Source organism: Mya arenaria, chromosome 6 (assembly GCF_026914265.1).
Source record: "Mya arenaria isolate MELC-2E11 chromosome 6, ASM2691426v1".
In the NCBI taxonomy this organism is placed as follows: Eukaryota; Metazoa; Mollusca; class Bivalvia; order Myida; family Myidae; genus Mya; species Mya arenaria.
The window spans coordinates 35,186,240-35,213,980 of record NC_069127.1 but is presented as its reverse complement, the minus strand read 5'-3'; the positions used below and the strand labels follow the sequence as shown (position 1 = coordinate 35,213,980).

The 27,741-nt window shown below is 35.7% G+C and overlaps 1 protein-coding gene across 1 annotated transcript; it reads left to right on the top strand.

Annotated features, from left to right (window-relative positions):
• Nucleotides 1–1,148: 1,148 nt before the first annotated feature.
• LOC128237314 (frizzled-4-like) lies at nt 1,149–9,767 on the top strand. Its single transcript, XM_052952710.1, has one exon. It carries the CDS (start codon nt 1,528–1,530, stop codon nt 3,256–3,258), a length of 1,731 nt encoding a protein of 576 aa, XP_052808670.1. The 5' UTR covers nt 1,149–1,527; the 3' UTR covers nt 3,259–9,767.
• Nucleotides 9,768–27,741: the final 17,974 nt, after the last annotated feature.

The window sequence follows — 27,741 nt, the reverse complement described above, 5'->3', positions numbered from 1 at the left end:
CGAAATCCCCATTGTTTACTATCCACAGGACCCATAACTGAGCAAGAGTTAACAAAACTGTGCAAAAAAACACACACAGGTGCATGGCATTTACGAACAGGTGAAATAACAGCACATTCTAATGAAGATTTCTTACAGAAGCTAATTTAAGATACGTGAAGGGGCGTCGATTCGATAACTGCATAGCCGAAAGCAACGAGCGTGCTTTCCAGTTATTTCCCTTTGATAATTGTTCAATTGATTACCCGTATTTGTTTCAGTTGATTTGAGGGCAGGCCAGGCTAATTTTGTATACTATTTCTAGTAATAAAATCTAAGTAATAACCAACATCAGAAAATGGAATTCTTGATTTATTGATATTAAACATACACCAACAAAGCGTTCTTTGCAATTGTAGAAATGTTACTGTGGAGATGGGATTTTAGATTACAATATCTTTCACTCTGGGAAGTTTTTTACCAAATCTTGATAAGGCAGAAAGTGGGTTGGGAAGTAAAGTGGTAGATCTTTCTACAAGCTACGCTTATACCCATTATTTGTAATTTGAGACTATAATTTAACCGACCGATTGAACAAAATAACTGATTAGGTATAGCCTAGGTGAATTTGGGCAACACATAAACGGGCATTGAAATATGAGGACAACTTCCATTTTTATCGCGTATATAATTTAATTCTTAACACTTGCTATCACTTATTCCCCGCGATTCTGTCTATCTCCCATTAATCATGATTTAAAAGACAAGAGATCGGATTTCAGAATAATACAAAGTTTGTCTTTTTCAGTTAGTGCACGGTAGTCGAAATTCTTTGTCAAAGGTTCAGCCGGTTGTGAGTTAGTTATTAAAATAATCACACTAAACTACAGTCAGAATAAAACAGAAGAAAGAGGTGGGTTTTGGATCATTTGATGCAAACAAATGACTTGAATGCCTGCATTATTACACATAATAGAATGGCATACAGCCGTATCCTCGCAGTGGTAGAGATATGAATGCCGAAATGGACACCGGGCTTGATTGACACCGGCTGACAAGATTGATTGAAATACGCGGTTAAATGCGTTAAACCGGTAGGCGGAGCAATAAAACAACGAGCTGCTACTATTGGCAAACAGGCACGGTAAATCCACGCTAGAGAGGAAACACCGCATGCCGAGCAGTTTTAATACAGCTTACACGGTTTACGATAGATAATACTTGAATGCTACGCTCGACATAAGATCTTACTGTGAGAGTTTAACGTGAAGTTTCGCATATAAACATAAGTTTATTCTTGATACATTGTTATTGTGGCGGTTGTTTCCTCATAGACGTTGTGTTGTGTAGTTACACAACTAGTGACAATGGACACGTTAAACACAGTGTTACAAATGTAATGGACGGGATGGAATTTAACGAAGGTAGTTCTGAAGCTGGCTTAATGCCATGTTTATGTGTACACTAACTGTGATTGTATTCAGAGGATTTGCAAGGCAATTCTTAACTGCCATTTCATGACTGATTTATAGCGGATGAGCACAGAATATGGCCAGTGCAGGTGTAAGTGTAGTGCTAGTGCTGATGGGCTCCTTATGGCTTTTGGCGCAAGGTGCACGAGTGGAAAAAAAGGAGGGGACCGGTATTGTACGTAGTTGTGAACCCATCAAACTGGACCTGTGCAAAGACATGCAGTACAGTGTCACGGGGATGCCAAATGTTGCCAATCACGAATCTGTCAAAGATGCTGAGCTGATCATGCAGACATTCTCGCCTCTCATTCATTACGGGTGTTCCAGCAGACTTCGGTTCTTCTTGTGTTCAGCATATTTACCGATGTGTACGGAAAAGGTCAAAGAAACAATAGGCCCATGCCGACCGTTATGTGAAGGTGTCAAAAGTAAATGCAAACCAGTATTAGAAGACTTCGGTTTCCCATGGCCTGATGCCCTTAATTGTTCCAAGTTCCCGGAAGAGAATAACCAAAATCACATGTGCATGAAAGGTCCAGAGGAAACAGTAGATGATACGAAGAAAGGAACTCCCGCCCCAGGCTATGTGAATTCAAAATTCAACAAAGGAAATGTAAACAAAAACATAGATATCGAAAAGCCAAAGCAAGTGGTTTGTGGACAGTACCGTCATCCTGACCACTATCGCTATATAAACAGAACTCAAAGGTGTGCACTTGAATGTGACAAAAACGAAGCCTTTTCAGGAAAGGACAAGTACTTTGCTGACATATGGATGTCCATCTGGGCTGGGCTTTGTTTTGTGTCTACATTGTTTACCGTATTAACTTTTCTCATAGATTCTCAAAGATTCAAATATCCCGAGCGACCCATTATTTTCTTGTCGATGTGCTACAACTTTTACAGTATTGCATACATTGTTCGCTTAATAGCTGGACGAGAATCTATTGCTTGTGATAACATTGACAGTCACGGAAGGACAAGTATCCTTATTCAAGAGGGTTTAGAAAATACAGACTGTGCCATTGTGTTCTTATTGTTGTACTTTTTTGGAACCGCCAGTTCATTATGGTGGGTTGTTTTGACATTAACGTGGTTTCTTGCGGCGGGATTGAAATGGGGTCATGAAGCAATTCAACTCCACAGCACGTTCTTCCATGCCGCCGCCTGGGCTCTCCCGGCCATTAAAACAATTACCATTCTGGTAATGCGTGATGTCGACGCTGATGAACTTACTGGCATTTGCTATGTTGGAAACCAAAATAATGACACCCTGCTTGGTTTCGCCATAGCGCCGTTGTTGGTGTACCTAGTAGTCGGGACCAGCTTCATACTCGCTGGTATTGTTGCAATGTTTAAAATCCGGGGACGGGTAAGAAAAGAGGGTGGACGGACAGATAAACTAGAAGTTCTAATGATTAGAATAGGCATATTTTCTGTGTTATATACAGTTCCGGCAATGTGTGTAATAGGGTGCTTATTCTATGAGTATTTTAATAGAGATTCGTGGTATTTATCGAAAAGCAGTAGTTCACCAAATATGGCTGTGTTTATGTTAAAGGTGTTTATGAGCCTAGTTGTTGGAATTACAAGTGGAATGTGGATTTGGTCGCAGAAGACGATCACCTCTTGGCAAAATTTCTTCAACAAATTACAGTGCTTTCGTCGGGACGAGAGAAAACACACTAAATCTTATACGATACCAGTTTACCATTATCAACAAATTCCAGCAAAATCAAACATTTGTCGAGCACACAGACACGAGAAATCCAAGCGGTCTGACACAAGTAATGGTACAGTAGTGTAGTGCACAAATTTGCCAGTGTTATGTTGACACATTTCAAAAGTATTACTTATTGTATTTTTGTATTACTTTAAAAAAACCTCATCAAATGTAGGTGCCCAAATATTTTGTATTTTGTTCATGTTAGTTTTGTATATTTCTGCAAACGTTATTTAATGAACATAGATCGCTTATTAGAAACAATTTTACATTTTACCAAAGAATATTTAAAACTGAATCGACACATATATTCATTTCTATTGACCGATCTATATTCATGTACCATTGGTGCTTTATCCTTCCTCTTCTTATCATTGATTTTTCTCTTATCCATCGAGCTTCAGAATGTGCAAATCCATATTTTTATGTATGAATGCTTTCAGACCAAGTTTTTTTTTTCCTTTCAATAAGAACAATTGAAATTATTGACAATAATTCAGTCTTTGGAATTTTATCAATATGCTTAAATACAATCTCTATCCAGTTTTCTTAAAATCAACAAAATTTGTTGAAGGGTATTAAAGAGTGTTTAGTTAGCAATGGATCCCCGTTTTGTCAAGATATGCTTTGTTATAAAGCGAAATGCTGCGTTTTTGTACTGCTCTATAGAGTCTACGCTGCAAATATTATATTTCTTAATTCTTCTATTTTTGGATTGAAATCAAGTTTTAAAAATACATAAATCATAGTCATTATCATAAAAATTCCATAATCATTTGGTGAATTTGAAATTGTTATAGAATTATGTACTACAGTGTATAGTATTCATTCGCGGATAGATAAATACGTTTTCATTCAAATATATCTAAAGAATTTAAATTCCATGTCAAATTGTATGGGTCGTTTTTTGAACTGCGAAACACTTACTGCTGTTTACTCTTTTAAAACATACTATTGTCAATCACATTGAAAAGAAATATATAGCCATTAAAATTTGTCATTCGCTCCATAAATCAATAACTATTGATGAGTTGACAGATGGAAAAAAAGTTACAGGTCATTAGGATTAATGTGATTGTACCTCGGCGAGAAATAACTCTCAACGCGCCAAACAAATCTCGGCATTATGGAAAACCATATTTATTGCATAATTCTTAAGGGAATCAGTGTTATTAAATCACGCATATATTCATATTCATAAAACTCTTCCGGGCGTGTAAGCTCCTCTTCATGATTAGCTCTGCATATAAGGATATCATTAGCTATAATTGCGAACTTGATATTTCACTTGCTTCTTTTGGTGGCATGCACCTCGCTGTTGTTACATTATCTCTTGGTTGCCTCATACATGCTTCGATTGGTTTCAGTTTCTCAATTACCAGTAATCATTCGACTGTTAGCAAGCAATTTCTTTTGTGTTTTTGGACTTCGTTGTTTTACATCACTTTACTAGGGGTTGGCAGTTGCATCGAGGCCGTATTATAAACGGTTCAACATTTTCTGAGATTTCCCTGTTATTGGTATTTGCCTTTTCAGAGTAATTGCCATGAACCGTTGTATTGGCTATTTCATTGATTTTCCATGGATTTTAAATGGATGATATTCAAAAGCCCGTATTTATCTCGTATTTGATCTGTGTATATTTATCATAATTACCATCTAATAGGGAGTCGGAGGCTACGGCATCTGCTGACATTTTTAAGTCTGGAACTTTTAGTGCCGACCGTAAGGGATCAATACCCTTCAAGGTTTTACATTGAAATCGACATAATCTTTATCGATTGCAAAGGCTATGAATCGATTTCCTGTCAGGAATGCATTTGAATCTTTTGGACAAAATATTTTTGTTGCCATCCTACGCTCCTTTGAACGGTAATCTTTATAGCTTATGGAGGATAATGGTTCCCTTATATTATTTTCTTTTCTGAATGCATACCTTCTATGGATGCGTTTTCAAATATAAAGTGATGTATTTGTCTCTCGTTTCACGTTGTTTTACCTGTCATATCGGCTGGTTTAAACTTGCAAATTAGCATTTCGATGAAGTCAAGTATTTTAATTGCCTTGCCGTTTCATCATATATACGCAATTTCACTTAATTTTGTGTATATTGTTTGCACACAATTTCACATTGATTCGTGTCCTTTTCTGTCAGGTCCTAATGACACTCTAAACCTAGCTTGTTTTTGCCTATCAATAACGAATTCTCTGCAATAACAATTGAATTAAATATTTATTGTTAATTGAAATATGCAGGTTATCTTTTTTAATCAGAGATAAAAACCTTGCAATCAATTAAGAACCACCCATGTTGTGTTTTATTAGCATGAATGATCGTAGCAAAATTAATGATGGATTTATTGTGATCTAGATTCATCAGATATCTTTACTGAATGTTTTTCTAACGGCACTTTATTAGTTTTATTACTAGTGTTGTCTACACTAAGCTTAAGAACTTTTGCTTTGTGCGCTCTTGATTGGCGTTCGAAAGCATCCCGAATGAAGTGAGGAATACTCATCACGCTAATAGGGTAAATTGCACTTCGTTTATACTTGGGATTAGCGCAGATACTGTCTATGGCTTTATTGTACGAGGTATTAATTAGCAATGATAGAGTGCCAGTTTATTTTATTGACAGCATGATAGATTATTATTGCGATGCCTCAATTTATGGTCGGATTAATTTTGAGTGACTGCTGATGGCTGTGTGTGCAGTATGTATACTATGTAGTACTCTGACTTCCATATTCGTGTTCTGCCCTTTGGTTTGGCAAGTAGGGCGGGATTAGAATATTGACTATGTCGATTAACCCGTGAAATCCGCAGCTGTGGAGTGGGAATGATTATAAATATGCTCAGTGTTATCGTTATACTAGCGGATTTAAGAAATAAAACATTGTTCTGAATCTGTCAAACAACGTTATCATCTTTATCTCCAGCTATGAGGAGAAACTACTCAATGCGGTATTTGCATATTTATTGTAAACAAAGAAAGATTTCTCAAGACTGTCACTGAGTATGAAGCCGTCATAAAGATTTCAACTTTAAATCATGAAATGTGTTATCAAGCGAGCTGTACTAGGTTTTGCGATTTGGCATATGCCACATGGCCAATTTTCTTGGGTTAAACTTTACTTCCCTCTTGTCTGGTGTTTGCTAATGGCATTTCGTTCTCCAAGGAATTTATCTTGAAATATGAAATTATCTAACTCTTATCATAAACAGTTTTTAAAACCATGTAAACGTTTCCTATGCAACTCTGGTTTATGTTTCTTGGTTTGTCTTGACGTTTTGCAATGCCATGTATACCACATTTACGTTTGTTTCTTAACCACCTGGTTTAGGTATATTGTTCATACTTTTCGTGTATTTACCTGCTTCGGTTTACCTTGAATGATTACAATGTGTGCTTATCTAGACTTGAAATGCAAAACGGAAATTGAATTTCTCCTCTAAAACTTCGAACATAATATTAGAAAGCATGACAGTTTTTTTTCACTTGCCAAAAACCTGTACTAGTACCAATAACATTGTTATAGTATTTCAACGTAACTAAGCAGAACCCCTGATAGGAAACTCCCCGTGGTTTTAGAGACGTCTTGATTCATTGCTCCAACTACCCAGATACCGGTCTGTTTTCTGTTTTGATTGTTAGTTTCTATTAGCTCGGGCGTTTAGTTCTAATGTGTTCTTTCCAACAAAATATACTCCCACCTCCTGCGAATCTCAGTGAAATGAACTCGTTTGTGTGTTTTACTAGTTTTTATTTTGCTGCCTGTTTTGAATAATAAGAAAGAAAGAAAAACATTTGAGAGTGCTGGTCGTTATACTAGTCAGCAGTTGTTTTGCTATTTTTGTCGAAAATTGTTTTTATCGTACTCGTGTATTGTTTGTATTTACTTGAATAGAAGCTCCCAACATTCATACATACCACACAAAAACATTCATGCATCAACATGCTTTCTTAATACATCAATACATGTTCTTGACATTTGAGATCATGATTCACAGGAGCCCTGTCACATTGGAGGTGGGGTATGTTTCACTGATATTACCGGCTTTAAATTTATATGTTTATTCTTGGCTTTTAATCTTATCTTTCTCCATGAAATTATCAAGAATTTCGACGTTTTCTTCTCCCGAGGAAATTCTCAGTAAATGTTCCCTGCCGGGTTGCTTTTTAACTGACATTTTACTCGCGAATTCTATATATCATTCCTGCGGTAGCCTGATTTTTCTTTCGAAGTTTGTTTAGAAACCTTTCTCCAAATCTGCGTCAAATTAACATTCTTTAAAGCGTTTTTTTCCAAGCAGTAGAACTTGAACTCTCAGTTAACCATTTAATAATGCTCCGGTCTAAAAATTGTGTCGGTAATTGTTCACTATCGTTAAACAAGCGTTTGTAATATAATATAACAGCGTTTATGTAGAGCATGGTGTATACAAATACTGTGTGTATGTATGATGAGAAATGTTTAACATTCTTTATGTTCATACATATGATAAGTGACTTAATTAGTTTAATTGACATGGTCTTGCATACATAATGTATTGTTTTTTACGTGATTAACTTCTTCTTATGTGTATTTTTTACGGAATCAAACTGAACAAAGAATGCGTATTGCTGTGTTTAAATTGAACAGTTTAATCTATGAAATTGTGTTAATGAATAAAATATAAACAAGGAAACATAAGCGTTTCAAACAAAAGAGCATCACGAAGCAGACATGACAGTTTTATTTCTGTTCTTAAAGTAATATAATAAAACTTGCTGCATTACGCAGAGTTTAGAGATGAATATAGCTACGCAATCTGTCGCATTTTAACATCTTGAAGATTAGGTCTAATTTATTCTGGTGTTTTTATGTACTCTGTTTAAGTTATTCATAATTTTCCGGCGCGTATAATACCGAAATCCGACACTTAAGCCCTGTGTTGGTAGGAATTTAAACGACAAAAGTATGATATGTATCTTAAAGTGTCAAGACTTCAAATTTCAGTAGTGCGATTTAAACAAAACTGTGCAATTTCATTACCTTCCCCTATTATGATGGTAATTAAATTTTTGTGACGCTTTATGGGATAATACTTGAATAAAACTGTTACCTATGTCAGGTTTAAAGTATAGAAACTTGCTTGTTCTGTACTTGTTTGTTAATGTTACCACATTTCAATATAAATAAGCTAAACATGTAAAGGTATGTTAATATTATATTTCCTTTTATATTAGGAAGTGATTTTGTTCATGTTCTCCCATTGTATTAAGAAAACCAAGAACAAACCGTTTTGTTTATTTGTACTCGCTTGTTCGATAGTGTTAAATTATTTGTAAAAGTTATAGATTTATGGGGTATGGCAGCACTTGTCAGCATTTCCTACAATCTACGCCAAACCTAACCCATAATAAGTGAATCAATTCATACTTCCATTTCAGTTTCAATCGATGTTTGCTTTGGTATATAAGGGGTGAACTGTACAGAAGATTTACGGTATATCTAACAAAGTAAAGCCTGTCTAAATAAATTTGGATTTGCACATTCAGAAGCATTGCTTCAATACACTATTATTGAACCTGTTAGCGATACTCTGACAAATTCCCCTTTAGAATTGTTTATCAGTATGTTGACGTTTACATAGTCATTTGGTTTGTTTACCTTTTCGTTTGTTCACCTTTCATTGCTAAGATTAACCGGCTCTGTTTGTTAAAGCAATTATCGTTATTTCTTAAAGGCATTAAATAAAGCTTTACCTCCCGTTTCTTAAGCATGCCGTATGTCAACATCAGCATTATTCCTAACATTTTATAAATTTTCATTCACTTTAATTTAGTTACTAGTATACGAATTAATGTATTCGATACACACGCGTACATATGATATGTTTTTGCCTGGTGACCCTATTTGTTGGTATTTTAAGAGTTTTATGTGCTGAGAAAGAATATTCATTTTTTTCTAAAACTAATAAAACAAGAAAGGCTTGTTTTGCATAGAAGTATTGCAAAACATTTCGTTTTATGACCATTTTCACTAGATATATAGAGCAAATAAACTAACTGTAATAACTTGATGTATGAGGTTTTTGGTATTTTTGTACATAGTTTCATTCAGTAAGAAACACCCTTCATTTGATACCAACATTATATGGGCTCACCAGGCAACAAATAAATTAAATTATTGTTAAAATTAGCATTGTCAAAAAATTATTATTCATATGTCAAAAATCAACTTTATTGTTAATGTCAAAATTTAACATTATTTTTAATGTCAACAATTAACATGATTGTAAATGTCAATAATAAATATTATTGTTAATGGAGCTATAAGAGATCTAGCTTATTTGTGGTTATGTTTCCTTATTCGTACTCTACTTTCTGTTATGAATAGAATGTACATTGCATGTCCCTAGCTAGTTTCATGCTTTAAGTCAATTTATTTTTCAGTGTGAATGTCATACATGTTTTATAATGTTATGAGTAAACTATTTCAGCATTTATATCGAGATCAGGGCATCAAATGTTTCATTGTATATTGATAATTGTGTTACAGACTGTTTTGTTATTTATATGATGAAAAAATATTAAATGTCTACATAATCCTGCGTTCCTTGTTATTGTATACAGAGACATGTAGATAGTTTTACATGCATACTGCCTTGGTTGCATTGCCGCATAGCGTGGCTTGATATTTGAAATGGCCAAGATCACGCGAAACGCCAACCGTCCACTTGTACTGTGTAAGGCGCACAGTATAAGTTGATGCAATTTTTTTTAAATAAATTTTAATCCATTATTTTGTCAAATGCATTTGGCTTAAATGATAGATATAAAATGGCATATGATTTATGTACAGATAAAATATATAAATAATTCGGCGCATTTTAACAGGGAAATGTGTGGCTACGTATCTTTTAAAAAACAAAACCGACATCTATAAAGGTTTAAACAAAATTTAATCTGTACCTAAATGATATGCTTTCTTTTGGTTTTAATCATTTAATTCATATAAGTCAAATAATTTAAATATGAAAATGAAAATAATAAAAGATGTTTCAACCAATATTGTGCGCCTTTAATACCAGAGATTTGCAAACCAAGAAACTGCTTCCTGTTAATTAGAGTTATCAGATTGATTAGCTAATAAAGCTCACACAAAGCTTATTAAGCTTCTTCTTCCCTTTATTAACAGAGTCAATCACTTTCCAAAACACGTGTAACATGGACTTGTCCATTGTTTTTGCATTTATCAGAACAATTCATGGGCTAAGTGCAAGAGCGTCGTGACTCATTATAGAAATAGAAGGTGTTACAGCAGTCTTGCGCTAAATCCTCGAATTGCACTTTAAAATGTTAGAAAGTAATTACAATAATTGATCCCGAAGGACCACTAGACGAAATCACGTCTTTATTTAGAAAGTCTGGCGAAAGATTAAGCTGGTATAATACATAAAACATCTTAACACAGAGGATATATTTACTTTAATCAAATTGATCTTAGTCAAATACTACGTTTAACTTCTTTAATCAGGGTTTCACAAGAGTTTATCTCCCGATAGCAAAGTACATTTTTGTAAAAACAATAAGGCTAGTCCGAAGAATAAAGAACTGAAAGTCACTTTTATGGGTATTTAAAAGTAGCTGCAGTTGCAGTAAAAATGTTAACAAGAAAGTTGAAAAATAGGGGCCATAACTCAGTCCGATAATTGATAGTTTGTACAAAATTCGAACCTGTTTTATTTTATGTGGAAAAACATGTGTACAAAATAGTATTTAAATCGTCCGGACAAAAGCAGCAGACCTATATACCTCCATTTCCCTCAAAATGTTCTTTCTGGTGTATAATATAACTGTTTATATGCGTACAAGAACAATACAAAGTATGAATAATATAACGGAGTCTACATAGACGAGTCACAGGCAAAATGTCTATTGTTATTGTACAGGAGACGCAAAGGGCAACAAACACATGTTATAACAAGAGCCCCTGGGAGCTCGTCTGGTATTTTCAGTCGACCATGGGAAATAACTCAATAATTAACAAAGCAAATAGTTCGGGCCTTGCTTGCGTGTGTTTTGATTCTGGTAAGAGTTTTTATTTGATTCTTATGGTCGATAATTTATCTATGGCCAAGAACGCCACAAACAGCGACACCGAGGGCCCTAGGCTTCAGCTTCGAATGCAGTGCAACTAAAAAATTGGATTATCGACCGTCTTTGCATTCCGGTTAAAACAATGGAGATTTAATCCTGTGTCCAAAACCACCTCTCCCATCATTTATTAATATTTCCGAACAACATGTAAAATGGTGGGCATCGAGTGTTGATAATGCCGGACAAAACAGGTAAACAACATTGCGAGAGCCAACATCGACTTGAAAAAAATGAATTAAGCAAAATGATCTCAATTAATCTCAATAATAATTATACAAGCTCATGACAATCAAACACCAAACAAAAACTAACCTTTGTGTCCCCATGACGAGCACAAGGCCGACTGTTGTTTGAGGAAAACTGATGTGTTATCTCTAGTCCTGTCAACCGGGCAGCTTCAAGGCGCCAAACAAGGAAACGTTCACTGCACGCATTGTACAGTTTATGTCGCTCAGTTGAAATAATAAACACCTCAGATTGCTTTTATTTTATTTTTAAAAGGTAAAAAACACACAATGAAGCCCAAAATTGGCATCAATGTAAGTATTGTTGCAATCAACAACTTGAACATTTATTAACGGATAAATGACCGAACGGCGAAAGCGGCAAGACCAACCATGTTACGCTGAGTTTGATAATAATAAATAATTACGTTGTAAAAAAAACTATATTGTTCATAACGATCATACTGTGCAAAGCGATAAATAGGACAAAAGGGTAAAGAGGGTGTATAAATAATCAAAGCCAATTCTTATATAGAATCAGAAAATGACAACAGGCACTTGTAGTTTACATTTAGAGATGTATTTTTATTTAAAACAATGGCAAATTTTACAAGAACAGCGACAATCGCTTGTTAAATAGAAAAAAAATCGGAGGCATGAGTATTAGTTTATTTCTCAGTTGAACCAAGTGACATAACACAGTGCGTATTATTGCCGGAGTTATGGGCTAAACATGAGCGTACCGTTTTTGGCAATACGTATACAAAGTTTTGTTTGAAAACCAAACGTTTATTTTGTTATGGCGAAGGTTACAGTTTATGCACGATGACGGCGCCGACAACAACAACAACAACAACAAGGTAACCACAATACCTTGATATATTTTTCTAGGAAAAGAAGACGAGATGACAAGCGACACTCAATAAATCATGTACAGTTTAACTTTACATGAAAACAACTAATATATTGTTGGTTTATCAATAATGGGAGTTCCGTATTAAGACGGCCAGGGAAAAGTCCGACACAAAAATAAGTGTATATGTTGCTCTTTCCCAAACACTAATACATTCATATTAACTTCAATACGAAAATAAAAGAATCATTTTGTGCTCTTTCGTTTTTTGCGGTTTTAAAATACGGCAAAGAAAAAAACACAGGAATAACTTCTGCTCCTATTGCAGTGTGTGTTTACCACGTGATAAATAACGTCATAAATGCTACGTCGGAAGGCAACATTTTGCTGCGGTTGATGACTTAAAACAAAGACAACTTTTTTTCTTAACCATTTTAAATAAAACAAAGGGCAGTCTATGCCACTCAAAGAGTCCTGCCTTCGTTTTATTAGGTGATTAGTTTCCTAAAACACTTCGACAAACCTGTTTCCAAAATAATGTTTTGACAATAGTCCATTAGGCGGCGGTTTCGTGAAAAGGTTTGTCGAAGTGTTTTAAGAAACTTAACTCTCAAACTCTAATAAAAGACCGAATGCGGGGCATTTAAGCGGCGTAGACTGCGCCATGTTTTATTTAATTTGGTGAATAAATAGTAAAGTTATCTTTGTTTAAAGTCTTCATTTGAAGCAAAATATTGCCTTCCAACGTAGCCTTTATGAAGTAATGTATCACGTGGTATACACACACTGTTATGGGAACGTGAATTGAAAACGATAAAGCCGCGGATCGATCGCCAACGCTCTTATATATTTGTTGTTGTTGTTGTTTTTATTAAGTCAAACAAGGGCGCGACTCAATACTTATTAAATCAAGAGTTATGTGCACTGTAATACATGTGCGTAATGCCTTCGGCCACGTGCGTACCCTTTTCGACAATCAGTCGACCTTTAACTCGTATACAAGTATGTAGTGAATAAGTAAAATGTTCAGGAAGTATTATTGTAAACTATTCTATATATAATAATTCACATACCATATGTTACGCGGATTAGTGAGTTCATGTTGCACAAGGCCAGAGGCCATAGATAAAGTAACATGCTGTATTAAGGTCATATATAAAGCTTAGCCAAGGTCATATTTCTATGGCAATATCAATAGCAGGAAATATAACAGTTTCAGATCGTGCATGGTATTCCTTATGATTACATTTGCACATAATATTTATGTCATCTTTGTAATTATTTGGATATCATTTTTCGAAGAAAAAGTGAGGTATGGTTTTTGGTCCGTTGTTTTAGGCGTTGTTGTTGCCGTGTAAAAGCTTAAACCGTGGTCATAACTAATCTACCGTTTAAAGATACTTAAAACACACGGTGCACACGTTGTCAGAGACAATACGCTAATACACAGCAAGACCAATAACTCTGGCATAAATAATTGTCTAGCTATGTCCCAATCTGATTAAAATGATATCGTTCCTTATTATACCCCCCGTATAAGGATCTGAGGTTCACGCAGAGTATAATTATCTTCCTTGGCCAAGAGTGTAAGATAGGTTCATCCCGACCCGAGCGCTGTAAACCTCGTTTCCGCAAAACACCCTGCGCGAGGGTTTGGATGAACATATCTTACACGAGTGGCTATGGTAGATGATTTTTCTCCCACCTCAGTTTGACAAAATTAAGTAACAATGTATTTTTGCTGGAACTCTTTTGTGCGTAGTGGAAATAAATGCGTATGGATATGTGATAATTCGTGGTTGTCATGGATATGCGCGCAGTGATTCAGATCATGTTAATAGTGAAATCGGTCTTTAAATAGTTCTAAGGAGAGCGAAGCATTTTTTCTTGAAAGGCGCATGAAAACTTTTTTTATGGTGACATTTGAATCGAGAAATAATTAATAAGGATTCTAAATATTGCAACAAGACAAGGTTTCTATGATGCTACAGACGACAGTCTTCAACAAGGGAGGTGATTACAATGTGATTACCATTAAAAAGGAGTTCCATACGGGCGTTTTATCTTTGCCCGTGGGCAAGATAAGAATTTCTAGCATGGTTATTTTTTTTGATCTACTTATCTGAGGTGGGAGAAAAGGTTATCTTCTGGTGACCTTTCCGTAAGCCAATCAGAGGCTTCCTTCCACTATAGTGTATGTCAGCCACGAAGTTAAATGCATCCGATAATCAGTTGGGATACCAAGATTGTTTCAAAGATTATAAGTATCTTCCATGGCCGAGAGTGTAAGATAGGTTAATTCCGACCCGAGCGTAGGGTGTTTTGTGGAAACGAGGTTTACCGAGTTTCCGCAAAACACCCTGCGCGAGGGTCGGGATGAACCTATCTTACACGAGCGGCTATGGTAGATGCCTTTTCTCCCAACTCTGTTAAACAAAATTAAGTAAAAATGTATTTTTTTGCTGGAACTCTTTTGTGCTTAGTGAAAATAATTGCGTACGGATATGCGATAATTCGTGGTTGCCATGGATATTCGCGCAGGGATTCAGAGTATGTAAATGGTCTGATCGGTCTTTAAATAGTTCTAAGAAGAGTGAAACATTATTTCTTGAAAGGTGCGTGGAAACTGTCTTCTGGTGACATTTGAAGCGAGAAATAATTAACAAGCGTTCTAAATATTGCCACAAGACAAGGTTTCCATGATGCTACAGACGACAGTCTTTAACAAGGGATGTAATTACAATGTGGTGACCATTAAAAGAAGTTCCATACGGGCATTTTATCTTTGCCCGTGGGCAAGATAAGAAAATCTAGCATGGTTAAATTTATGGATCTACTTATCTGAGGTGGGAGAAATGAATTTAATAGTTTAAACAAACATTTATATAGTTATTTGTGTAGACCAAACTAGCACACACGGTTAAGCGATTGAACGTGTTAGTTTCAAGTTCAATCGCGGGCAATATTTGTGTCTTTTCTTGTAACAAATTCATTTAACCGAAAACTTTGTAAGTCAAGCATACCTAGTTAAATTATGTGTTGTTAAAATATGTTGAAAGGATGCCGACTAAGTTCATTCCTAAGCCTGACAACAACAACAACAACCATTACAATATTATCATCACGTAATATAGGAAATTCAGTTCATTCAGAACATACATATGACTACGTGTTGTTCAGATCTTCGCGCAAGCAAGATATCGCAACGTTTAGTCAGATTGGCTATGCCGCTTGTTCGACTGAAAGAAGCAGGCGAGAGTTAGCGTTTGTTTGTGTCTTTATTTATTTTATGGAGAGCCTGGTAACGTGATAACTGAAGAATCATTTCAAATGACAAATAAGTAAAGCAAAGTGTGTTCAGGAAATGACACTCAAGTGTATAAAAATTATATACATGAAAAAAGATGACATCTCAACATCGGAAATGCGAGTTGAGTCTCGCGACGTTTCTAACAACAAGCGAGAACACTTTCCGGTTATGAAGTACTTTTGAGTGGCTGGTGACATCTTGCACATATCGCACTTAAACAATTAGCTTAAATGATCGTACTCAAATAGTGCGCAGCTTTGTTCTGAAACTCGTATACCTACGCAAGGAAAACTAGTACAGAGATACGTCAAGTTTGTTTATCCCTTTTTGAAAATAATGAACAGTGGCCAAAAACCGCTACACCCAAATCGACACACAACAAGTAATGCAACGCAACACACGCACGAATAACTCGTTTGTTAAACAACATGATATGGGTCAACGCCTTGGGGTGGTCGGCAAAACCGAAAATAATGATTGAATTGGGTTTCAAGCGCCCAACCATACACTTAGAGCCCACTATTCAACAACAAAGATCTTTGCTTATGTGTCGGATTAAACGCATGCACTCATTTGGGGTTAACATTATTTAAAACTTTATGATATATTAACCGGTGTGCGTATGGTTTTCAGTACAGTATTTTACAACAACAAAAACGACAACAAAGCAGCAACAACGGCAACAACTTAAATTGCGTTGTCACAAAAACTTGCACTACATATCACATTTTTCGTAAAAAAACAGAAGAAAAAAATCGTGGATCCAGCTAAACAAATAGATAAATATAATAAACGTCAAGCATTTAATTCTAATTACTCAAGGTGATTCACAATTGCTGTACATGCCAGATAATTGAAAAAATTCATGATGTCGACAATGTGTTTAGCCTGGGGGACAATAAACAAAAAAATCACATCGTTTGACATTGATATAATTCATATATTCATGTCAGGCGAAATGAATTGTTTTGCGTGTCAGAAAATCAAGTTTATGCTTTCGATGTTTACTCTAGCGTACAAAAGCAACAGTTTATAAAAAAAGGTCATAAACGAACTGGAGTTAATTGTTTTATTGCGAGGAGGGATTTAAGTGTAGTAACGGGTTGGATAAGATCATGCGTGTCAATGTTTTAGGATTATCGTATAATCAAAAACACACATTTTTTGTGACATCCCCGTGGGGCCCCTGTAATTAGAGAAAGAGATATATAAATTATGTTAAATATTCATTTAACTCTGTAAGCTGTTTGCGTTCATTTATAAAACAAAGGAAACTATAGAGACACGTACGCACCTGAGAGCCTAAATAATTTAAATTATTCTATTTAAAGGCATATATATTAGCTTTATACCGAATCGTCGATTTTGCACAACTGCACCGGTCACTTCTAAGGCCATTGTTTTTTTTGTTCGTTTAACAAACCCGTAGCAAAACAAATGCCTTTTAAAAAAATGGAAATCCCAAACTTTTTTCGAAAACATATGGCGACTTTGGTACTGTTAAGATATTCTTTGGACGTAAAATAAAGCCTATTATTTTTTCAAAATAAACGAAAATGATTCCCCCTTCGAACACTCTCTAAGAATATCAAAATTAGGTGGCTATCGAAAAGTTGATAATGCAAATAAACGAGAAGGAAGGTTTGAAATACTAAATGACATGCCAGGCATAAAAAAACAAGATTTTTTCTCCTCGTACGAAAATATTCAATCCTGGCGGTTCGTTAAACAAATATAAAAATATAAAAGGCCTTATTTTGTATGAAAGAAAATGAATTTTAAGGGACAAACTCAGTAAACTAAAATTTAACCAAAAGCCTTTTAAAGGAACAAGGATCAAGGCCAAACAAACATAAAACAAAACGGGCAAACACTAAAAAGGGACAAAACGGACAAACAATAGACAAAACGGACAAACACTTAAAAAGAGACAAAACGGACAAACACTAAAAAAGAGACAAAACGGACAAACAATAGACAAGACGGACAAACACTAAACCATAGACAAAACGGACAAACACTTAAAAAGAGACAAAACGGACAAACAATAGACAAAACGGACAAACACTAAAAAAGAGACAAAGCGGACAAACACAAAACAAGAAACAAAACGGATAAACTCAATACAAGAGACAAAATATACAAACACAAACCAAGAAACAAAACGGATAAACTCAATACAAGAGACAAAATATACAAACACAAACCAAGAAACAAAACGGATAAACTCAATACAAGAGACAAAATATACAAACACAAACCAACGAACAAAACGGATAAACTCAATACAAGAGACAAAATATACAAACACAAACCAAGAAACAAAACGGATAAACTCAATACAAGAGACAAAATATACAAACACAAACCAAGAAACAAAACGGATTAACGCAATACAAGAGACAAAACGGACAAACACAAACCAAGAAACAAAACGGATAAACGCAATACAAGTGACAAAACGGACAAACACAAACCAAGAGACAAACGGACAAACACAAAACGAGAGACAAAACGTATAAACACAATACAAGAGACAAAACGGACAAACAAAAACAGACGAAACGGACAAACACTTATTACTTAACATGAAACAAAACTGACAACAATAGACAAAACGGACAAACAATTTTCCCGTGCTCGCCTTTTGTATTCGTATATACAAGCTCCAAGAAGAGCGGTCTGCTAGGTATGATAACACTTTTCTGAAAGAAAGATCCTTTTGGAGCTCAAAATAAGACCAGAGTATTGCCATAGAAGGCGACGCTATGTTGATAGTGCTGCTTCACATTTATAGTGAAATAGAGTAAACGACCCAAGAAAAGTCAGGGGCAGTCCAGCAATTGACTATACAGGATGGGAGGGGGGAAAGGGGGGGGCACCTAAGGACATGCATCTCCTTCCTTATGATCCTCTAAAAATGGTCTATGAGTATTATAATACAGCCAAACGCCTATTTATATAGTACAATATGAATACAATAAGTATGAATAGGCGTTTGGCCAAATATAGTCTTGAATGATACATTTCATGCCATATTTTATCTACCATAATGTCATGAAATGTTCTCTGGGGTTATTTTAAGCGGAAAGGGGGGAGGAGCGTGCACTGAATCCGCTAGTGATAGCCGTATTCTATTACAACATCAGTGTTATATAGATCAAACATAATACTATACACTTTATAATTATTCGCGTATAAATAACGTATAAGTGTTAAAATAACATAATAAAGGCGTGAAAGGAAAATGCTTCTGGTTGTCTCTGCATCAATGACAAATAGCAAGGTTGATGACACATTCATTTATAAGAATTACACTTCGAATTAATTATCTACGCATATACGACATGGCTGTCAACTTAGTTTTATTGGAACGAACGTAAATTTAGACGAGCACATTAGGCACAACCAGGTGTGAAGAAAGATGTTAATTAAACACAAAGCTACAGTCTGTATATACCTTTAAAATACCTTGGTGGTGTGTTTTTGTATCTTAAATACTGGTTGCATCTCTCAGGATTTGAAATCCACAAAATTTCACAAAGGAAACTACAGGAACAAGCCGAGTAGCAAAGGTCCTGATAAAAGACACATGGATGCAGACACTAAAATAGAAGCAAATGTACCAGAAAACAAACAATTACAAAACGAATTAAAGAAATGAAATCAAGGCGTTCCTAAAAAAGAAATCACTTGGGAAAAATGTCAGTTTACTACTCGAATACAGTTTTACCCGCTGTTATTTCACCAACATGTGCTTTAGTGTTAGATTGAGTATTCGAAACAGGTTAAAACCCGCTGTTATTCCATCAACACGAGGACTAACATAGGCGAAAATGAGTACTCTTAAACTGGTTTTACCAGCTGTTATATCATCAACACGTGCTTTAACAAAGGTGAATGTGAGGTTGAGTACTCGTCAACAGGTTGAACCCGCTGTAATTTCATCAGCACGTGCTGTAACAGAGGAAAGTGTGAGGATGAGTACTCGTAATCAGGTTAAACCCGCTGTTATTTCACAAACACGTGCTTTAACAGTGGTCAGTGTGAGTGTGATTACTCGAAGAGAGGTTTAACCCGCTGTAAATTCACCAACAAGTGTTTTAATAGAGGTGAGTGTGAAGTTGAGTACTCGTAAACATGTTTAGCCCGCATTTATTCCATCAACACGCGTTTGAACAGAAGTGTATGTGAGGTTGAGTACTTGATAAAAGGTTTAACTCGCTGTTATTTCACCAACAAGTTCTTGAACATAAATCAGCGTGTGTAAAAACTTACTTAAACCATACATATTCAGTCCAACCGCTTTAACATTTCAATTGTGAATTAATTTGAAAGAAAATAATAAAAGACAAAACTACAAAGACTGTTTAAATTTTAGACTTATGCTTGTTTTTGGTATCGGTAACTGTTTGATTTTGGAAAAAGACACCAACACTTTCTTTAGCAGAAAATACCTTGCAGCTGTCGCCACATTCACGATAAATGCTGGGATAAGTGTGAGGATTTGGCCGTATAAACTAGTTGTCGCCACATTCACGATAAATGCTGGGATAAGTGTGAGGATTTGGCCGTATAAACTAGTTGTCGCCACATTCACGATAAATGCTGGGATAAGTGTGAGGATTTGGCCGTATAAACTAGTTGTCGCCACATTCACGATAAATGCTGGGATAAGTGTGAGGATTTGGCCATATAAACTAGTTTAAACCCCAAGTAAACTCGTGTTCCATTTTAACGCGTTAATCGTATAATTTATAGGTAAAGCTATTGTGGTGCATGTGTGCTCTGTCTGTGATGTTTGTACGTGTGTGTGTGGTGTAAGTGAGTTTTTGTCTCTAGTTAGGTGTTGGTTTGACCCTTGTCTTGTCCTGTGCCTCTAAAAAGGGTGTATATGTTTTTGTTTTACTACTTCTGGGCTTGTCCCTACACTTTTCATTGTATTATTTCGTTGGTCATCCTTCTCTTGTGCCTCTAAAAAAGGTTTTATATGTGAATTTTTGAACATACCCAGTTTTTTTATATATAGTATGAATGTGCTGTTTGTGGACTTTTGTGCTGTTTCCATGTTTCTTGTTTGTGATTTTTTGTTTTTATGTTCTATGTCTTTGACGTTTACCCAGTGCCATTAAACCGGCTTTATGTTTAAACTTTCTGCTGCTGAGCTTGTTTCTGTAGCTTTACGCATAAATAGTGTCCCTGTAATTTTCATTGTATTATTTCATTAGTCGCCATTGTATTGCGCCTCTAAAAATAATTTAAATGTGATTGTTTTACTTCTGGGCTTGTCCCTGTAGACTCCATTGTTTTATTTCATTGGTCATCATTGTCTTTTGCCTCTAAAACGAATTTATATGAGATGGTTCCGCTATTGGGCTTGTCACTGTAGTTTTTATTCAAATTTTCATTGGTCATCATTGTCTCGTGCCCCTATAAAGAGTTTATGTGTGAGTTTTTACTTCTGGGCTTGTCCCTGTAGTTTTCATTGTATTATTTCATTGGTCATCATTGTCTTGTGCCTCCAAAACGTCTTTATACGTGATTGTTTTACTTTTGGGCTTGTCCCTGTAGTTTTCATTGTATTATTTCATTGGTCATCATTGTCTTGTGCCTCCAAAACGTCTTTATACGTGATTGTTTTACTTCTGGGCTTGTCCCTGTAGTTTTCATTGTATTATTTCATTGGTCATTATTGTCTTGTGCGTCCACAACGTCTTTATACGCGATTGTTTTACTTCGGGCTTGTCCCTGTAGTTTTCATTGTATTATTTCATTGGTCATCATTGACTTGTGCGTCCACAACGTCTTTATACGCGATTGTTTTACTTCTGGGCTTGTCCCTGTAGTTTTCATTGTATTATTTCATTGGTCATCATTGTCTTGTGCCTCCAAAACGTCTTTATACGCGATTGTTTTACTTCTGGGCTTGTCCCTGTAGTTTTCATTGTATTATTTCATTGGTCATCATTGACTTGTGCGTCCACAACGTCTTTATACGCGATTGTTTTACTTCTGGGCTTGTCCCTGTAGTTTTCATTGTATTATTTCATTGGTCATCATTGACTTGTGCGTCCACAACGTCTTTATACGCGATTGTTTTACTTCTGGGCTTGTCCCTGTAGTTTTCATTGTATTATTTCATTGGTCATCATTGACTTGTGCGTCCACAACGTCTTTATACGCGATTGTTTTACTTCTGGGCTTGTCCCTGTAGTTTTCATTGTATTATTTCATTGGTCATCATTGTCTTGTGCCTCCACAACGTCTTTATACGCGATTGTTTTACTTCTGGGCTTGTCCCTGTAGTTTTCATTGTATTATTTCATTGGTCATCATTGTCTTGTGCCTCCAAAACGTCTTTATACGCGATTGTTTTACTTCTGGGCTTGTCCCTGTAGTTTTCATTGTATTATTTCATTGGTCATCATTGACTTGTGCGTCCACAACGTCTTTATACGCGATTGTTTTACTTCTGGGCTTGTCCCTGTAGTTTTCATTGTATTATTTCATTGGTCATCATTGACTTGTGCGTCCACAACGTCTTTATACGCGATTGTTTTACTTCTGGGCTTGTCCCTGTAGTTTTCATTGTATTATTTCATTGGTCATCATTGACTTGTGCGTCCACAACGTCTTTATACGCGATTGTTTTACTTCTGGGCTTGTCCCTGTAGTTTCCATTGTATTATTTCATTGGTCATCATTGTCTTGTGCCTCCAAAACGTCTTTATACGCGATTGTTTTACTTCTGGGCTTGTCCCTGTAGTTTTCATTGTATTATTTCATTGGTCATCATTGACTTGTGCGTCCACAACGTCTTTATACGCGATTGTTTTACTTATGGGCTTGTCCCTGTAGTTTTCATTGTATTATTTCATTGGTCATCATTGTCTTGTGCCTCCAAAACGTCTTTATACGCGATTGTTTTACTTCTGGGCTTGTCCCTGTAGTTTTCATTGTATTATTTCATTGGTCATCATTGACTTGTGCGTCCACAACGTCTTTATACGCGATTGTTTTACTTTTGGGCTTGTCCCTGTAGTTTCCATTGTATTATTTCATTGGTCATCATTGTCTTGTGCCTCCAAAACGTCTTTATACGTGATTGTTTTACTTCTGGGCTTGTCCCTGTAGTTTTCATTGTATTATTTCATTGGTCATCATTGACTTGTGCGTCCACAACGTCTTTATACGCGATTGTTTTACTTTTGGGCTTGTCCCTGTAGTTTTCATTGTATTATTTCATTGGTCATCATTGACTTGTGCCTCCAAAACGTCTTTATACGTGATTGTTTTACTTTTGGGCTTGTCCCTGTAGTTTTCATTGTATTATTTCATTGGTCATCATTGACTTGTGCCTCCAAAACGTCTTTATACGTGATTGTTTTACTTTTGGGCTTGTCCCTGTAGTTTTCATTGTATTATTACATCGATCGTCATTGCCTTGTGTCTCTCAAACGACCTAATATGTGATTGTTATACTGAGTTTGTCCTTGAAGTTTTCGTTGTATTATTTCATTGGTAGCCCTGTATATATAGGCTCATATTGTGCCTCTAAAAAGAGTTTATATGTGAATGTTTGACTTCTGGGCATGTCCCTGTAGTTGTTGTTTTCAGTATTCCATTGATGATGACTAAGGTATAGAAAAGGTGATGTTAAACATATATAAGAAGTTTACAAAATTGACAGTAACTGGCAATAAATAACGAGCGCAAGTTTAAAATTACATGTGTTTGATATATTAGTGAAGAATATGGGGACGTTTGTTGTAATTGTGATATAATGTCTGTCGACCTTAAAATTTAATTATATGTTATTAACTTTGCACAACATTAAGCTTTTGACTTCAACAAGCGGGGTCTTTTTACACAGGTGATAATTGTGGCCGAAAGAAGAGCTGTGCTTTAAAGTCTTATAAATGCAAATTTTGCAAATAAAAATGGGACAGAATTAACATAACGTATTTATTTCGGCCGTCAAAAATGTTACTTAATTATTTTTACAAACAGCCGCGTCGACTTTTGATTGACACGTCATAGAAGCTGCTTCTAAGATTAAAGGGTATGCAGAAAACAAGCCCGGGCTCTTTTCAATAGATACTTGAATTTCTTTCACTCATATAATATTGTTTGTTCGCAATAGCTAAGACTAGCTTTAGAAATGGAAATAGACGATTTAAATCTCTTAAATGGTGGGAATTGTTTGCGATCTGCTTAGATCTTGCCATAAGTGTTTTTTGCAGATGTATAGTTAAGACATGCTATGCCTTGTAAGACGTGCACTTTAAGGACATTTTAATAGAATGGCAAGTTTTCAAGCAGTGAATATATTACGCAGTTTCATATGATAATGTTATAATCCTTGATAGAAAAACATATCTGAACTTGTTATTAAACAAACAATGAAATACCAATTATATGTTTCTTAGGCTAAGGCGTTATTTCCATATGTATATGCCCCAGAAAAATATGGTAGGGACAATATAATAACATTACGTATAGGTGTGTCTATGTCTTGTTCACACTTAAAATCGTCGCCATTTCATCAGGGCCAGCGTTCAATAACGAATAAAAAAGATCAATCCAATAGGAGAAACAGTGGTCAGAAAAGTGTCCAGTGGCAATAAAACAATAAGACGTTCGCATGAACTGGAAGAACTTTAAGATATTAACGAATGATCAATGCGATATAGCTCCAAAACAATGCACCTATTAGTGTCTTGGAACAGCGCCTGGGCGGCAGGCATATATGGACTTAATAAGGCAACGACTGGTCCCGGCCAGGATTGATTGGGCAAACATCCGAATGAGTTTGATGCCTTGAACACAAAGGGAAGTCCTTGCTCCATTTGTAGTTTGTCTATCCCTGTCCCAGCCCTGACAAACATTCATAGCACTCGTTAAAAGGATTAAGGTGCCTGTGTGATCCATTTGTGGTGTTTGCACGTGTGTATGTTGCGATTGTACGTGTACGTCCCTTGTTCATGTATTTGAGTATTTCACTTCTCGGCTTGTCCCTGTAGTTTTCATACTATTTTTTTAAAAGCAATGATATTTCAAGCGTTCAACTACTGTAACATTAGTTCATTTGTAGCATTGACCAGATGTTATACTTATGTAGGAAAAATTGACCAGATGTTATACTTATGTAGGAAAACATGAAAGACTTTTTTAAGCAACGTTTAAATCATCAGAATGATTTGATTACACCATCATACCTCTGAAATAGCCAAATAAATACTCACCAGTATAACGATATTAAAAAACAGCAGACCACAGTTACTTGGTATTTGGACTGCATTTTTTGGCCAGTCGTGCGATTGATCCCTAGGGTGATCTCTTGGACTGAGAATCATAAAAATATGTGTTTTAGTACTTTATGATACACATAATAAATAAGTAATCAAGTTTTGGTCGTTTATTTTTATACATTAAATATTTCGAAATTTCATACAATCTTTATCATTCACGATAAAGATTGTATGAAATTTTAAAATATTTAATATGTAAAAATAAACGACCAATTGTAGATTATTTGTTTATTATGTGTATCATAAAGGACTAAAACACATTTTTTTTTATTCTCAGTCCAAGAGATCACCCTAGGGACCAATCGCTCGACTGGCTAAAAAATGCAGTCCAAATACCAAGTAACTGTGCAGCAGACGGGTATATAAGTATTGCTTCTGAATATGTTCGAACTAGGATGGGAGACGTAAATAATAAATCACAGTGAGTGAAAAGGTAAGCAGCAGACGGGCATATTCGTTTTGCTCCTGAATAAGCAGGGACTAGCCATTACAAGTTCGAACCAGGATATGAGACGTTAATAATAAACCACAGTGAGTGAAAATGTATGTACAGCAAACGGGTATTTATGTATTGCGCCTGAATATGTAGCTATCCATCATAACTTCAGTCTAAGATATCATAACTAGAAATACTGAACACGAGTTTTACATCGAAGCAACATATCGCGACTAGCATATTTGGCGTCTTACAACAGCCATAAACTTGTATATCGGTTTTCATCTGGTCAATGGCTTAACAAACGGTCAAGGTATTGTGCACAACCATGTGAGAATATGATATTTCAACTTAATGAAACTACGCATTGCCTTTTGACATGCTTTGGCTCGTTGACAGGGCTCTTTCCATATTAACTAACGTCTCTTGAGTTAACTTGATGAGCAATTGACTGAACCAAGCCGTAACTCCACTATTAAGAAATCAATTGACGAATAAGTGCATGGGTATTTATTGCGATTTTACATGGCAGTGCACTGCAATGAATTTGATTACCTATTTTGATCACTTTGGCTAACTGTTGGCTCATTTTTGATAGAGATCGATGAATGTTATTCTGTAATAAAACGGTGAAATTAAGTTCAATTTAAATGGAGATTGAACTATATAGCATCCCATCATGGCTTTGTACATGCTTAAGAGTTGTTGCAGCTTCATACCGCGTTAAGTACTACACAGTTGATAACAATAAAGGTCCAGTTAAGAGGAAAGGCATCCATCAAAACACTAGCGGATCCAGCGCACCCGGCATACGCCCCCACCCCCCAATCGTCCAAGTTTACTTTTTATTTCTATGTAGGAGAAATAAAGTAATAAAATACGCCAAAATGCATCATTTCGGACTAGGAATTGCTAATCATTTCTTATACCGTTTTGACAACTTTTTTTATTTATGGTCTTGGAATGAGCCAAATGTTAGCGTTAATGTATGGAAACCAGTGCGATTGCAGGTTTTTCATATTAACGTCCGATATTGTTTATAACGCTTAAAGAAAACTGAAATTTATGGCCACTTATGATTTGCCACACTTCATTTTGTAAACAAAAAAGTGCATTTTACAAACCATGAGCGAGTCACTTTAAAAACTATATTGAACTAAGTCGAGTCTAGCTTCCAAATGATTTTTAACTTTAGTATTGTAGTCGAGTCTAGGACCTAGCTACAATAATGAGAGTTCAGGGATACTTTTTTATTATTTTTTTTGCATTTCTTATGTATCCCTGTCTCGAATATGCCAGTCACAAAATCGCCAAAAGACTCGTTGTCGGCCATTTCGGTGGACTCGTCTAGGACCCCGCTTTAGCAAACATACCGACAAAAATGACGCAAACGTGAAACCTAATGACGAAAAAAGAATGGGGACGCCAACATACATGTAGTAAAATACAACTGGGGAAAGGTACACAGAGCACATTTGTCGGCATGAAAGACTGAGAGAAAGGCGCTTACTCATATCGTCTCATGTCCTTAACAAAAAAGTAACATCAAAGATTACCCAACGCTGACCTTGCTAATGCCGATCACAAATATTATTCTTGGTTTCGTCAACGAGGCTACTGAGATGTCAGCAAACAGTTTAAAACTCCTCGAAGCGACGATATAGCCTAGCGTTGGTCAGATTTAAGGCTTGGCTTAATGTGACGCTATTTTGACAGGTGGTATCTTAAGAGTTAATGTTTACTTGACGGATCTATGCCCGTATTCATGCCCAAAAGCTTTGTTTACGTTTTCGATTATTAGAAATGAAGTTCACTTTACTTCACAACACTTGATTACGCTTGCCTGGGGTTGTATTTAGAATAGATTTAATAAGTTTAAAAGTTACTTCTGGTATACTATTTTATAGCTGTCCATCAAAAGACTGAATTGTACAGCCACTTTAGAGGGACTAGCTCATGTTTTAAGACCATTCTTTTCATGTTTATGCTTCTGAAAACACGAATACTAAACAAGTTACCTCTTTGATACCGAAATAGCAGGAAAAAAATAAAATTAAAGTATTAAACCTCTAGTTGTAGTGGGGAGCGAACCCATGCCAGTACAGTCAAGAAAGAAACATAGAAAAAAAGGCACCAACCTCTCGTTCCCTTGGACTCGTACATAAGCCGAGGGATAATGTAACTTATAAGCGTTTTGTTGAATTGCGTTAATAACGCTATCAAAAATCGTAAACTAAAAAGACAATATTTGAGCATATATCAACTTTTGTTGAAAGGTTCCAGTCG